The sequence below is a fragment of the Bipolaris zeicola genome (assembly GCF_000523435.1).
Source record: "Bipolaris zeicola 26-R-13 unplaced genomic scaffold scaffold_382, whole genome shotgun sequence".
In the NCBI taxonomy this organism is placed as follows: domain Eukaryota; kingdom Fungi; phylum Ascomycota; class Dothideomycetes; order Pleosporales; family Pleosporaceae; genus Bipolaris; species Bipolaris zeicola.
The window spans coordinates 1-14860 of NW_006912431.1; the positions used below are offsets into that span (position 1 = coordinate 1).

General features: G+C 49.6%; 6 protein-coding genes across 6 annotated transcripts; 3 read left to right on the forward strand and 3 right to left on the reverse strand.

The window, feature by feature from the left end:
- Nucleotides 1-627: 627 nt before the first annotated feature.
- Nucleotides 628-2494, reverse strand: COCCADRAFT_31033 (multicopper oxidase; the record flags this gene model as incomplete). Its single annotated transcript, XM_007720009.1, has 2 exons — nucleotides 628-2145; nucleotides 2195-2494. 2 exons carry the CDS (start codon nucleotides 2492-2494, stop codon nucleotides 628-630), a joined length of 1818 nt encoding a protein of 605 aa, XP_007718199.1.
- A 747-nt stretch (nucleotides 2495-3241) lies between these two features.
- COCCADRAFT_41793 (uncharacterized protein) lies at nucleotides 3242-3765 on the forward strand (the record flags this gene model as incomplete). Its single annotated transcript, XM_007720010.1, has 2 exons — nucleotides 3242-3464; nucleotides 3524-3765. 2 exons carry the CDS (start codon nucleotides 3242-3244, stop codon nucleotides 3763-3765), a joined length of 465 nt encoding a protein of 154 aa, XP_007718200.1.
- Nucleotides 3766-6670: 2905 nt separating this feature from the next.
- COCCADRAFT_111551 (uncharacterized protein) lies at nucleotides 6671-8125 on the reverse strand (the record flags this gene model as incomplete). The annotated part of the gene is made up of 1 exon (XM_007720011.1): nucleotides 6671-8125. The coding sequence occupies one exon, from the start codon at nucleotides 8123-8125 to the stop codon at nucleotides 6671-6673; it is 1455 nt and encodes a 484-aa protein (XP_007718201.1).
- Nucleotides 8126-8763: 638 nt separating this feature from the next.
- Nucleotides 8764-9687, forward strand: COCCADRAFT_111544 (uncharacterized protein; the record flags this gene model as incomplete). The annotated part of the gene is made up of 4 exons (XM_007720012.1): nucleotides 8764-8840; nucleotides 8897-8903; nucleotides 8984-9287; nucleotides 9341-9687. 4 exons carry the CDS (start codon nucleotides 8764-8766, stop codon nucleotides 9685-9687), a joined length of 735 nt encoding a protein of 244 aa, XP_007718202.1.
- A 351-nt stretch (nucleotides 9688-10038) lies between these two features.
- On the reverse strand, nucleotides 10039-11046 carry COCCADRAFT_31037 (uncharacterized protein; the record flags this gene model as incomplete). Its single annotated transcript, XM_007720013.1, has 5 exons — nucleotides 10039-10291; nucleotides 10346-10730; nucleotides 10795-10805; nucleotides 10862-10974; nucleotides 11032-11046. 5 exons carry the CDS (start codon nucleotides 11044-11046, stop codon nucleotides 10039-10041), a joined length of 777 nt encoding a protein of 258 aa, XP_007718203.1.
- A 405-nt stretch (nucleotides 11047-11451) lies between these two features.
- On the forward strand, nucleotides 11452-14018 carry COCCADRAFT_9926 (uncharacterized protein; the record flags this gene model as incomplete). Its single annotated transcript, XM_007720014.1, has 2 exons — nucleotides 11452-13724; nucleotides 13778-14018. The coding sequence occupies 2 exons, from the start codon at nucleotides 11452-11454 to the stop codon at nucleotides 14016-14018; spliced, it is 2514 nt and encodes an 837-aa protein (XP_007718204.1).
- Nucleotides 14019-14860: the final 842 nt, after the last annotated feature.

A 14860-nucleotide genomic window follows, 5' to 3' on the forward strand; every position in this document is an offset into this window, starting at 1 on the left:
AATTCTTGTGCATATTCAAAAGATAATTGAGCTACAAGGTGGTAACGAGTACATAGAGGGGAGAGACAAGCCTCGGCTAAGGCGGCCGTACATCGGATAGATTATTCTTGGCGGGACAGAACTTTTGTGAGGCACCTCCGTACACTACACTACCTTTTGCTCCACAAGGCGCAGGCGTGCGTTAGCGTACGGCTAGGCAATGCAGTTCCGCCTCCATCAGGAGGTGGGGTCTTGTGCCCTAATCGCCGACTATGCTACTGCATGCAAACGTAAGACGCGGCGGACAAGGTTTGGCCTGGCTTTCGCGATAATGGCTCATCGGATGTGTTTGGTTCCAGAGCCCTTGAGAAAGAGGGTTTCCCGTCATCTCCTTCGCATAGTAATGAAGGAAATTGTCGTGTTTGAACAATTTGTCTGCGAGATCCATATTCTCATTGCATCTCTCATACTTCCTCAATGCTTGTGTTGGTCAAGATCAAAAGTAGTATTTATAACGTCTAAGGCTCTGGTCTACTAAATCATATGTAACTGTAAATGGCAAATAGTGGAAATGGATTCCATATTACAGACTCCGAAAATACAGGATCAAGCATCTTTGTCATGATCGTAGTGGTGCGCAGCTGGTGACTATCTGCCGTCATCTTTCTTGTTGTCAAAGTAATGATACGCAACTGGTGGCGAGTCGTCGTCGCCATATGCGTTTCCGCCATAGTTCAGATACCCCTCGGCGCCCTTGAAAGGAATTGTCGCAATATCCTTGTAGTCGCCAAACACCCAAGCGCTCTGCATACCCATCTTCATGTGCGGGATAATGTGACAATGCATCAACCAAACTCCTGGGGCCTCGACACGTATTCTCCAGGCCCTCCACGAATGTACCTGCCCAGCCACACCTTTAGGGGCGTACCGGTGCAACATTGTAGTATCACGTAGCACAGGGTTGTAGTTTTCCAGCATCTTCTCATGCGCAACAGGATCGTATTTGCCCTTTCCGGTTCCGGCGTCGAAGTAGTGCCTGCCGTGTAAATGCATAGGATGGTGATCCACCCCGCTGTTGTTGTTGACTAGACTTCCTGTGTTTTCGAGGATGATCTCAAGGACTTCTCCAAGCTTGGCTGGCCAAGTAAGAGTATATGGGTCCCAGTCGTTGTTTGCGAGTGCCGCGGTGTAGTTTGGCATGGCGATCGGCCCATGCCTATAAATGTCTACCAGGTACGGGGGGCTGTTTTCCGGAGCATCTTCTGTCCAGTTGAGGCCGTCCATTTGCCAAACGATTGAGCCTTTCATGATTTGCTGATTGGTGATGTGGATGCGTCGCGTCACCTCAGATGCCTTCGGGAAGTTGTTAGGGACCAAAGGCTCCAACGCATACTCGAGGAAGTCGTATGTGGCGTTCGTAAGAACCAGAGGGTTTGTGATAGGCCGAGTGGTAATCTGATTTCCCTTGATGCTGGGGTAGCGCAGAATGCCAAATCCAGTGTAGACAGCAGGCCGGTCTTTCGTCTCAAACTGGATGTAGTAATCAGTCTTGCCTGCTGCCTCAAGCTCAGCTACCGTCTTTGCACGAAAGAGTGCGTCGAAGCGCTGCCCAGTTGCTACCTGCATGTAGCCGATCGGATGTGGTTTCGTGTAATGGCCATCTGCTGCAATGACTTCGAAATCGGAATGGCCCTCGATGGCCAACGAAACCATAGATATGACCCCTGCACCTATAAATCTAAAGCGATAGACTTTTCCAGGCTCTACATCAATGACTGGAAGCTGACAGTCTCCCTTGCCAACCGTTGCATTTCTTGTCACACCAATTCCGTTAATTAGTACCGCATCTACTTCACCAACCCAGACAAATGGAGTTGCCACAAGACCTTGCTCCATTACTTCATCACTTTTCTTGTAGTAGTCTTGGAAGAAGACCAATCGCTCTTCGTCGTACGGAATCGGGGGTAATCCGAAATCCTCAACGATGAGCGGTCCACTAGCAGAGATGGCTCCCATATGCATATGTGTGTGGTAGAAATATGACCCTGCATCGTCCAATCCAGGGTGTATCTCATAATCGAAACACTTGCCGGATGCAATTCCCCACTGGGAGACGGGAGATCCGTCACTAAATGGAGCTGTACTTTGAGTAAGGCCATGCCAATGCTGAACTGTGTTAGACAACGCTTTGAAGATTCGCGAAAAACACTCATACCATAGTCGTGTTGTAGTTATCCACGTGGTTGCAGACCCTCACCCAGCTCGTTTTCCCAGCTGGTAGTCGTAGCGTCGGTCCAGGGGATGTGCCATTCACCAACACAGACATGCGCTGCTCGCATGCTACATTTTGGATTTCGCGTGTGATTGTGAGATAGAAATCGGGGTGAAAGCGATCGCCATGGGTGACCACGCCGGTAGTATTCGCGATGGCGGTACCATTGTCACACGGCTCCTCCTTGCCCACGACTGAATGCGCCGTCGCCAATAGTAAACCAATCGCAAGGCGGGAAAACATCTTAAATGAATGGGATGAGAGGTGAGAATAATGTGCTCAGGATCCACCAGTTATATATATCAACCACAATCATTGTAAATAAAGATTGCCATAGTTAGCCCTCCACATTCTGACCCACCCGATAGGTACACCTGCCTGTCGATCGGTTTGTTCCGACAGTGCCTCAACGACCCTAACGCTAGTAGCGGTAGGCCAGGGTGTGGGTCCGCCGGATACAGGCGCCCCCCAGAATCCACCGAGGCTGGGCCGACGATCCTGGTGTCTAGTGTGTAGTATCCTCGCATCTCAGGTTCTTCGAAATCATGTATTTTATGGATACTTTTTCGTAGATATTGAAAGTAAAACCGATCATTCCAGTCATATTCGTTCTTCCTACGTAGAGCACCCAGTTGTTGCCCAGTCGTCACACCAAAATCCTCATGTTATTTAAGTGCTGTCTAGTAAACTTTGAGTTCGGACCGAAGAAACGTCCCGACTTTCGTGCGATCATGTCGCCCCAAGCACCGGTAATTTCCCAAGAAACAGACATGGATGAATTGGGCCGTCATGTTGAGCTAGCAGTTATATGCTCGACACCCAGTGATAGAAGTGTCGCTGCCCCACAAGCTTTGATCTGAGCGTTCACCCCCTTATCTTCCCTCACTCCTCTACATATATTACATTCACTGTACCACAGCATTTGCGACAGGTGATTTTTGTTGCCCACACTCGTTTCCATCAAAAACCAATCCATCGAAAGAAAAAACAATGTTTAAATTAATCGTCGTTTCGTTTGTGGCTATGCAAATGACAGCATTTGCGGCGCCACAACAGCAATCCGGATCTAGCGGCGTGCAAATCACAAGCTTGGAGAAGAATGCCACATCCACCGTCGGCTCTGGAAATGTGGCGGCGGCGGGTAATCTCACCCCGTTTGGTGATATCGGCGTTGGCTGCGGTATCAACTGGAAGGCAGACACGTCTTACGGAGGTAAGCAGGTCGTCAGATTACGCAATCTACTCTGTACGGGAATTGACACTGCGTGTTAGGTGGACTTCAAGCCGGCTCTAGCGACTTTGGCCTGGGGAGCGGGTTCACCATGACTCCTGGATCCATTCGTATCGGTGCAGGAATTGGAATGAATACGGTGAACGCTAGTGCCAACATACAGTTCACGGGTTCAAAGAATGGTAGCGTAGAGCTCGTATTCGAAAGCACATCTCCCGTAGTGTGCACGCCTGGAACCAGGGATGGCAAGTCCATTGTATCTTGCAAGACGATCAATGCTTAATGCCATGCTTATACACGCGTGATGTGGTATTGATCAAGGAGACCTTGGAAAATTTTTACGGGCCTTTAGTAAAACCGAACAGAGCCAAATCACCGTCAGTTGCTGGATTTTTGTCTCAATGTACACTATTCGAAAACTACTTAATAAGTACATAATATTGGCTGGTTATACATACTTGAATTCTTCTTCAATGGAATACTCTTCCGCGCTAGATCTTGCCTACATTCGTTATTGAATGTGGTTATCTGGATAGGAAGGATATCAGATTTACAACAGAACCGTGACCTCAGTCGTAGGCCCCACTACAGCTGCGGGACAGCTTTAGTACCCAGGGTCTGTTCGAGGCTCAAAGCTTTGACAGAGGGTGCTAGCTGGCCTCGATCTAGATTAAGACAGATAACGGAGGCGCTGTTAAGTTGAGCTCTATTTTATGTCCAAATTTCAATCATGCCGTAGGCTACACTGCTAGAATAGCTAGAAAATGGACCTTCATTTCGTGTTACGAGGAGGAAATTTTGTGAGAATTAGTACTAGAGAGATCCTATTCTATGGAGTAGAAGAAGTCTGATCAAACCGAGCTTCATCTCCTAGCGTTCATACATCTTTTTTTCTTTCAAACACGATGCTTTTTCCAGATCCTTTCTCTAAAAGGAGCCCAGGTTATATTCAGCAGAGGAGGAACGGAGACGGAGGTGAACAGGCTCTTACTCAAAGTTTAGCACTCTGACTTGGTGTTGTACGAAAGGAACTTCCCTAGTGAACTATATAGTATGACTGCCGTGTTAATGGCTTGGGCGAACAAGTCATGACTTGGCTCGGGCATGAAGTTAGTTATAATACACCTATCTCGGTACCGGCGCCGATTCCGGAGAATTCACTGGATCAGTCAGAACACTGGTCTTTTCGTAGCGGCACACCAAAGCAATGCGGGCTAGAGTCTGCTATTTATGTAGACGCCGTCGAACCACTACTTTTAGTGCTGTTTCGTATAAACCTTATGATAGAATACGCGCCTCAAATGCTCGCAATACCGATATATTGGCCTCTGTTAAGGCCACTAAAGAGGTCGAACCGTTCGCACTGCATCTCAACGATATGGGTACCATCGATAGCAATCATCGCTTGCTGGAAAGAACAAAGTTTGAAATAAGCTTTCTCATCTGCTGGCCTGCTCCCGGAGTTCCGGGCATGACTGAGTAATGCGGTTTTTACCTGACTTCTCGAGCAGCCACCTAGTCCATGAGATTATCACGGAATCTCACGGGATCACAGCCGCCCCACGTGTCAGCGCTGCCACAGGCGGGTTGTTGCATAAGACTTGCATAGTTATCTGCAGATGTTTTAATCAATCTGATACCATCCAATCAGAGTTTCGATTCTTCGCCTTGCGAAGAAACAAATGAGAGCTTCTTTAGTAAAGACGGGTTTCTAGCCTTCCGAGCCGTTGTTGTCAGATGTCGCGGCTTTCACTGGCCGTGGGGCCAATATCACGAATTCGATACGCCGTCTCTAATATGACCAAGGTAATTGTGTTCAATCTTACTGAACTTCACGTGTACTGTCAGGTAAAGACTCAATTGTATCGTGACTATCGCACCATACTAACGCACACATATTGTTTCATGCTGACTTATAGAAAACGCGATCGAATATTCCTTGCCAAACTCACTTCGAATACGCTCTAATTTCCACATCCGGGCCTGTTATATTGTTTTGCTTATCCATTTGTTGAGCAGCGAGAACTTGATGAAGATGTATGGGAGGACACAAAGATTGCCAAGTATGGAGTTGTAATGCGATCGGAGAGAATGCAAACATATCAGACTAGACTATCTACAGATATGCTTGGAATTTGGCTGGATTACGATGTATAATGTTCTTTGCTATTGGTTATATAAAGAACTACTAGTTTAACACCCTGAAAAGGCCTCAGCTGGGGTGTTCGGACGAATGGTATCATGGGTCTCGGTATCATCGCACCGCTACTGATAGCTTACTCTGCAAGGTAAGGGTTGAATAAGTGGAGTCGAGTCCAACAAATAACTCTCTTCTAATGTGAGCGCAAACCACCCCTCTAGTGCCCAACTAAATTATGCTATGACCTCTAGTCGTGCTTTTTAAACAGCCTTAGTTACAACACCTCCAAACTCTCACAAATGAAATTGGGAAAATATCACCATGATAGTATTACCTGGATGCATAGAAGGAATGTAAAGCTAGTCGGTCAGATAATTGCGCGGGTAGATGCAGGCTTGGTAGGTACATAAAATGAGCATCTGCAGTTCCCTCTTTGATCAACCAACGCTTACGTACGTCACCACATCACCACTTCCGAAACTGGCAAAGTAAGTAAGCTTCGTTTCCCAAATGACATCGGCTTCTCAACAGGCTCCCCGACATCCCTGCTTACATATTCCACTAAGCTTGCTTGCTCATAGCTTCACCAACTGTGTTCTCAGAGCGGATTTCGTCGCAAAACTTGCTGTTGTAGTCGACGCGGAAACTTCGGTTGAACAGCAGACATAGATCCTACGATCCAATAGGTAACTCGTGTTCAAAATGCCAGACCTTGTACATATGAACCTGGTTTTGGGAGAATCTCAGCTGATACATAGACCGATATCGAGTATACTTCCAGATGAGGAGGCATACTAGCAAGTGTATCACATATTTTAATATCATTGCTATGGAGGAACCTGATATTGAAGTAGTTTCATGTGCTGAATTGAATCCCACTCCGGCTAACAACCATTGTGGTTTCGCTGTTCAACATGGAAAATGTTGACATGGCCCATGAAGAAGTAAACTACGGATAATTCTTCTCGTATGATTGCTCTGCTTGTTGAGTTGAAGATCGTATCTTGTAATATTGTCATTGCATAGCTCGAACGTAGAGAGCTAGTATCTAACTGTCGTTTTCACTAATGTCATCACCATATTCTTCTCTCCCACCAATGAAAAAGGCAGAGATGATAGCAGTGAATGCACAGAGACCAGCAAGCACCGCATTCATATTCCCATATCCAATCTTTTCCCGCAGTAGACCAGCAATCAACGGACCTACAGTCAGCCCGCCGCTCCAGACCATACTGTTGATACCATAAAGTTGCGCATATGGCGCCTGTTCAAATAAGTCTTCGTTTGCTTTGTAGTACTTCTCAACGACATTCCCTGCTTCAACGATACTAGGGCTATTGATACTTGATAACGCCAGCCCGTTGGCTGCCAACAGGCCAGCGTAGAGCGCAATAAGGTGTGGCTTGTCCAGTTCTTCGACAAGATTCGACTCGGTGGGAAGGCGAAGTAATATAAGAGTGGGTATGAGCCAGGTAAATCCAAGGAAAGCCATTGGTTTCGTACCGTAGCGATCAACACACCATCCGAAAACAGGTCCAAGAAGGAAGTCGGCACCGCCTAGCGGCAGGAAGAGAAGCCCGGCTTTTAGACTATTGAAGCCAAATTGTTCGGAGGCTACCAGAGGGATTGTAGCGTCGAAGGATCCTAGTAGCAGAGCCTGCATGAAGGCAATCCAGATGGAGGCCAGCAGGGCAGGATTGCGTAAGAGCATGACGATGGGAAAGTTGCGGGTGAATCGATTTGTTGGCTTGGAGAGACGGTAGCAATCATCAGTGACGGTACGGTTGGGCAAGAGAGGTGTCTCCTCAGTGTTTTCTTGAGTGCTATCCGGATCATGGACTGTTTCTGACTTTGGACTAGAGTACTTTGCCGCAACTTTCGTCTCTACCATGAGTACTCGGAGGATGAAGTCTACTCCGATCAATCCAAGACCAATTCCAAAAACGCCCGTATATCCAGTTTTCGCGTAGAGTACTCCACCAGCAATGGGCGAAAAAAGCCCAGCCACAGAAATGAAACTGAACAACGTGCCCATAGTTTTTCCCAAGTTCTCTTGCCCTACCGTCTCTACGACAATAGCGATACCAATGGTCCAGACAACGCCTCCAGAAGCACCCTGCAGAATTCTCGCAATAGCAAGGACGGCCACACTACGTCCCAGAGCGAGCAGGACAGTAGATAAAAGGAGCATTATGAGCCCTAAAAGGAACGGTACTTGTCGAGAGTTGGAGAATTTATCAGCCAATACTCCGGCTATTGGGGATGCTGCGCAAGACGCAGCTGCGTAGACTGCAAGCAGATACGATATCGTACTTTGTACCTGTGAGTCGGGCATATCGATACGATCTTTCAGCAAGAATGGGAGAACAGGTACGATAAGTCCATAGAGAAAAAGATCCACAAATGCTCCCGTGCCGACAGTCAGGACGACAAAGAATGGGTGCGACCGCCATTTGAGCCCTGGCGGTGCCGAGGAGCTTTTGAAGCCCATCAGGCTGAACATGTTTGATACGAGGTCTAGTTATGAGATATGAAGATACAAAAGGTTGAAGTAGTACAATCTGTAGTAAATTCTAGATGATATCCGAGTTGTCGGTAGTAGCTGCAGGATGCTTCCAATAAAAGTTTCGCACAAGGCCCGGATCTCCGAACATACATACTGACGTCAATATCCGAGCCAAGCCAATAACTATCCGAGATCGTAACAACCAGCGGACGAAAACGAAGAAAGGTTGGAGATTTTGTCAGTAATCAAAAAAGTAGCATCAGCCGATAAATGGAATTCGAAATTCTGTGTTTTGTGCGACCAATCATCGACAAAGTCAGAGTTATTCATGGTGACTGGTGCATGAAGAGTATTGGCATAATAAGAATACACACATTCCTCCTCCCAGGATTGTAGAAGTATCTATTTACACAGTATACCGATGCTGATTGCCGCAAAGCCACTTCCTCAAACAGCTTGTCAATGTAATAGGGGCACGGACCCATGGCCTTTTTGCGAGGGTAAAGCCCTCACGTGACCCCGTAACTAGCGTTCTTGGCATGCATGCCGAATCTACTGGGGTATGGATAGCTTCACCTCTCGCTTGGAGCAATCACACCAAACACGAACTTCTCTCTCGCCGCAGTCGCCTCAAAATGGCGGACAAGATGGAAGGTGTGCTAATGGGTGGCAGTCTCGTAGATCCCAGCAAATATCCCGTTCCCATCGAAACGTAAGTGCAATCATGCCGAAAAGGTAGGTTCCTATGATGCTAATACAGAATTGTAGAATCTATGTGAGTTTACGACTACGACGCGCGTGTACCGGTGACTCTGTGCGCGTCGCCTGCGACGGCTTGAGTGCTGACAAGAATAGGTCAACAACCTCGAGGAGCGTGTCAAGATTGACACCATGAAACAAGCCTTAACCCGCGTGTTCCAATACTATGGCCCGATTCTCGACGTGATTGCTAAGAGCAGTCTCAAGCGCAAGGGTCAGGCGTTCATTGTGTTCGACAGCGAGAAGGCAGCGCTGGAGGCTGTGGAGGAGATGAATGGCTTCGAAATGTATGGAAAGGTCATGCGAGTGCACCGGGCCAAAACACACAGCGACGAAACGGTCAAGCGGAAGGCGCCCGACATGTTCGAGGACCACAAGCGGAAGCGACTGACACTCAAGGGTATGATGTGCACCTTCTAGACACGTCAAGTGTTCTATGCTAAACTCCTACAGATTTCAAGCGTGCCGAAGAAGACGCGAAAGCGCAAGCCAACCCCGTCGCCGCCGAGAAGCCTCGCGCTGCCAAAACTGGAGCTGCCGCCGTTCCCGACGAATATGTGCGACCCAACAAGACACTCTTTCTGCAGAACATTCCTCGCGACGTCGACGAGGATGACCTTACGACCATATTCGAGCGCTTCGAGGGCTTCAAGGAAGTGCGCCTGGTATCAGTCAGGGCCGTTGCCTTTGCCGAGTTTGAAAACGAGCAGTTTGCGATTACGGCAAAAGAGGCAACGGCGAATACCCCGATTGGTGCTGAGGGCAAGCCCATGAAGGTCACGTACCAGCGACAGCAGTAGGTTATTGCATGTGGATTTAAATGCGTTGGATTTATTGCTTCTGAGTTTATGCTTTTATGATACCTCGTTCAACAATGAACACCCGATATGGGCCGACACAATAGATGTCCTGTTGTCTGAACACTTGCCATGACACTATTATGATACAATACTTATATATCTCCTCTAGAAAAGACAAAGAAGAGCACAACTGGGTCGACATGATCGCCTGGGATGGGAAGGCTGTAGCTGCATACCGAGAAGCTGAGACTTTCAAGAAGGAATACCGCCAACTGCAAGCTGAGTCGAAGGAAACAGAGGACGCAACAGAGGAGGGGGCCAATCTCGCAAAGGCAAGCGACGGCTGAGTGCTTAGAAAATAACGTCCTCGTTGTCCTCGTCGCCAAGCATGTCCTTGGTCTCGACAGCCTGCTGGGGCGCCTGGGTCTCCGCCTCCTGTGCTTCTTTTTTCTTTGCGACTCTTTCTGCTTCTTCGGCTGCAGCATCATTCTGCTTCTTCTTGGAGACCTTTTTCAGGCGGTAAAATTCTTCTCGGTCCAGCTCATCCAGCTCGGAGTTGATGTACTTGATGGTGTTTTCGGTGCGGGGAATAATGACGTGCTCACTGATAGTCGTCAGCTTGGGAAAACATTTCGGCATCCAGGCGGGCGACACTCACATGGCGTTGACACGGCGGTTGACAACCTTAATTACCTCATCCAATATGACAAAGGCTGTCTGCAGACTGGCCAGCTCTACTAGCGTTTCCACGGCTCTAGCATATGTCTCTCTGCACCTCTGCACTTGCTGACCACCCTTACCCAATCCTGTCAAGGCGAAGTCGTTGTTCTGCTCAACCGTGAAGCTCTCGAATTGCGGGAGGAAAACACCAGACACATTCTCTTGCTTGGTGCGTACGCGGAAGCGCGCTTGCTTTGCAGATTCTTGGATCTGGTAGCCAATGTCACCGCCAACTGCATATGTGACTTCGGCGAGGGAGAAGGCAGCGACCTGCATAACTCTGCCCATCTTGCGCTTGGCCTCATCGATGCGGCGAGTGATTTCTAAAAAAGCGTTTCAGCTACATTGGGGGGCAGTGGTGCGGACAAGCGATAGGCGTCGTCGTACCTCGGAAACGTCTAGCAATGGTCAGCAAAGCTTCGGAAACATATATAGGGCAGAGGATGAGGCGCACTTTGTCAGGGCTTCGCTCTTTCGCTTCAGCAGATCGTGGCCAGTCTGGGCACCCTTGAGCTTGCTTTTCATCATACCCAGCGACTGCCGGGTCGCGAAGACGGCCTCTCTCGCCTGAGGGCCGAGTTAGCGTGGGTAGCTATTAGCTGGTTGCGATAGTGGACGACATACCCCACTGCCTGACATGGCTGCAGCTCGGCGCGGTAGTGTAGGATGGGGCTGGAGCTGGAGCTGGAGGGGCTGTAGAAGTGCTGCTGACGAAGCGACGCAAATAGAGACGGTGTGGTGGGATGTCTCGGGGCCACTCAGGCAGGCGCAGTCGGCGTACAGTGAATGGGACGGAGCGTGACGCAGCTATGCCGGGAAGCTACTTCAGACCAGTCCGTGCACCCGCGCCTGCCAACTCTACCAGAGTGGGCCATGCAGCTGCGCGCCCTGATTGGCCGCTGCCAAACGCTGACCGCTCGGACTCCATCGCTCTTGCCCTCAGAACTTTAACCCGGCGACACGCTTCATCAGCCCGTCGTGTCCCGAACCCCTTCAACTTCCTGCCCATCGTGGGCCTCTACACGCCCTGGCACTGGCGCAACCATGCCCGGCGAACTCCTCAGGACTGTGACCGCGAGCCTCTCGCGGCCCACCAAGCGCAAGATGGAGCCCTCGACCGACCTTTTCCTCATCACCGACCAGGACGTCGCGTACGAACAGGACATCCAGCGCAATGCCGGCAGCGTCAAGCCATGGCTCGACTACTACAGCTTCAAAAAGTCACGTGGGAGCATCCTGGAGCAGGCCTTTGTGCTCGAGCGCGCAGTCACCACGCTCCCGCGCTCCTACAAGCTGTGGAAGCTGTACCTCGAGTTGCGGACAAAGCACCTTGCCAACAAGAACCCAGCCAAGTTCGCGCCCCACTATGTCAAGGTCAACGCCCTTTTCGAGCGTGCCCTTGTCCTGCTTAACAAGATGCCGCGAATCTGGGAAATGTACCTCAATTTCCTCATGCAGCAGCCGCTCGTCACCACTACCCGCCGTACCTTCGACCGAGCATTGCGCGCCCTCCCCCTGACCCAGCACAACCGCATTTGGGCCTTGTACCGACCCTTCGCGACGTCTGCATCCGGCGAGACGGCTGTCAAGATCTGGCGCCGGTACATGCAAATTCACCCCGAAGATGCTGAGGATTTCATTGAGCTCCTCAAGGACATGCGCAAGTACACTGAGGCTGTCAAAAAGTACATGGAGATTCTCAACAATCCTCGCTTCAAAAGCAAAGAAGCAAAGGGGCCTTTCCAGTTCTGGACTGAGATGATTGATCTTATCATCGACCATGCTAAAGAAATCGATACCAGCGACGACAGCGGTATCGACGTCGAGAAGATCATCCAGAGCGGCATCACCAAGTTTCCCGATCAGCGAGGCATCCTGTGGGTCGGTCTGGCACGTTATTGGATGCACAAGGGCGAATACGAAAAAGCGCGGGACGTCTTCGAAGAGGGTGTCACTACAGTCATGACTGTGCGCGATTTTTCAGTCGTTTTCGACACATACGTGGAAGCCGAGGAAACCATGATTGGTATCAAACTGAACGAGGCCGCTGTCCGGTCCGAGAAGGGCAAAATCGACGAGGCCGCCGACGCCGACCTCGACATCAGAATGGTTCGCTTCGAGTCACTGATGCAAAGAAGACCATTCCTACTCAACGATGTTATGTTGCGACAGAACCCGCACAACGTTATTGAATGGGAGAAGCGCGTTGCGCTCTGGGGCGACAACAAGAAAGAGGTGGTACAGACATACACCGATGCCATTGCCGCGATCAACCCCAAGAAGGCAGTTGGCAAGTTCCACGAACTTTGGACCAACTACGCCAAGATTTACGAAGCCGGTGGGGATCTTCAGAATGCGCGCGTTATTATGGAGAAGGCCGTTAAGGTGCCCTTCAAGTCCGTTTCCGAGCTGGCTGAGATGTGGTGCGAATGGGCAGAGATGGAGCTCCGCAACGAAAATTTCGACAAGGCCGTCGACATCATGGCCAAGGCTACGCAGGCACCAAAACGATCCAATGTCGACTACTTTGACGAATCTCTTTCCCCACAACAGCGTGTACACAAGAGCTGGAAACTGTGGAGCTTTTATGTTGATCTTGTCGAGAGTGTTAGCACTTTGGAAGAGACAAGAAAGATATATGAAAGGATTTTCGAGCTTCGAATTGCTACACCGCAGACGATTGTCAACTACGCCAACTTGTTGGAAGAGAACAAGTACTTTGAAGACTGCTTCAAGGTATATGAGCGTGGGTTGGATCTTTTCAGCTATCCTGTCGCTTTCGAGATTTGGAATCTTTACTTGACCAAAGCCGTGGATCGAAAGATTGGTATGGAACGACTACGAGACCTGTTTGAACAGGCTGTCGAGGACTGCCCGCCAAAGTTTGCCAAGGTACTATATCTCATGTACGGTGCCCTCGAGGAAGACCGTGGTCTGGCCAGACATGCCATGCGCATCTATGAACGTGCTACACGCGCCGTAGCAGATGAAGATAGGATGGAAATGTTTAATTTCTACATCACCAAGTCGGCATCCAACTTTGGTCTTACTTCTACACGACCAATTTACGAGCGTGCCATTGCCGCTCTGCCCGACGCAGAAGCCAAGGAAATGTGTCTCAAGTTTGCTGAGATGGAACGACGTCTGGGAGAAATTGACCGAGCGCGAGCCATCTACGGCCATGCCAGTCAGTTCTGCGATCCGAGGACAAACCCCGAGTTCTGGAAGAAGTGGGAGTCTTTCGAAGTCCAACACGGAAACGAAGACACCTACAAGGAGATGCTGCGCATTAAGCGGAGTGTCCAGGCTCAGTACAAGTACGTACTACTTCTCCTTAGAATGCTGAGATGCATTGCTAACATATATATAGTACCGATGTCAACTTCATCGCCTCCCAAGCTGTTGCCCGCGGCCAGCAAAACGGTGCGGCCGCCAACGAAGACGGGACCGCAGACCCTGCCGACGAAGACGCAATGGCTGCCCTTGAACGCCAAGCTCGTGCACCCGCTGGCTTTGTCGCTGCTAGCACAGGCCCGCAGGGCGGCAACATCAAGCCTGCCGAAGAGCCAACGGCGAACCCAGACGCGATCGATCTCGACGACGATCTATGATTCACGACCGGTGGGTTAGGGTGGGTGGATTTAGGATGAAGATTTGCATTTCGACGGCGTTATATCCATGGCTACCTTGCTGCTCTAGCACATTCCTATTATTTTTGCGTGTACCGTAGGGTTGACCCAGTGTCTGTCTCCCTTGCCTCGTCCTCACTTTTGAGGTTTCGACAGTCTGGTCTTTGCGCTTTCTTTTTTCCTTTTCGACTTTGATCGATACCAGGACACAAAACGTTGTTCTCTATCTTGTTCCTTTTTTTTTGCATATATGGCGTTTGTCATTTGTTGAGAGAACGGGGGGTTGACAAAAAGAAAGGAAAGACCGCGTTATTGCAGCCGTGCTTAAACCCCCCTGAAGGAGAGAGACACACACAGAGACAGAGACTTGTTTTCCTATGTCATGTTCGAGAGGGCACAAATTTGCCGGCTTCTCCACTTGCAGAGTTTCAAAGCTTTTTTATCTTCGCTCGCCCATGTTACATATAAAACAGAGTCCTCGGACACGCAGACTCACCGCAAAAAAACAAATACCTGATACTCTTCAATTGAAGGGGTAAGACTCGCACACGTTTGTTCCAGTCCAACCTTGGGACCTCGCGGTCCGGTACGTACGCGTCCAGACAAAAGTCTTGCATTGAGCGCAGGGTTGAAATCGGAATTCTCGGGCGATCGAATAGCATGGTGACACGCGTACGGTAAGTCCCGGGCATTCGTACGAGATTCGTTGCGTCGGTGACTAGGCAACAGGCTTAGGTAATTACAGTCACCTAACGTGTTCTATCAGTAAGCTGGAAACATCAGTAAGCTGAACGCCCCACCCAACCCGACCCAACGCTCTGCAC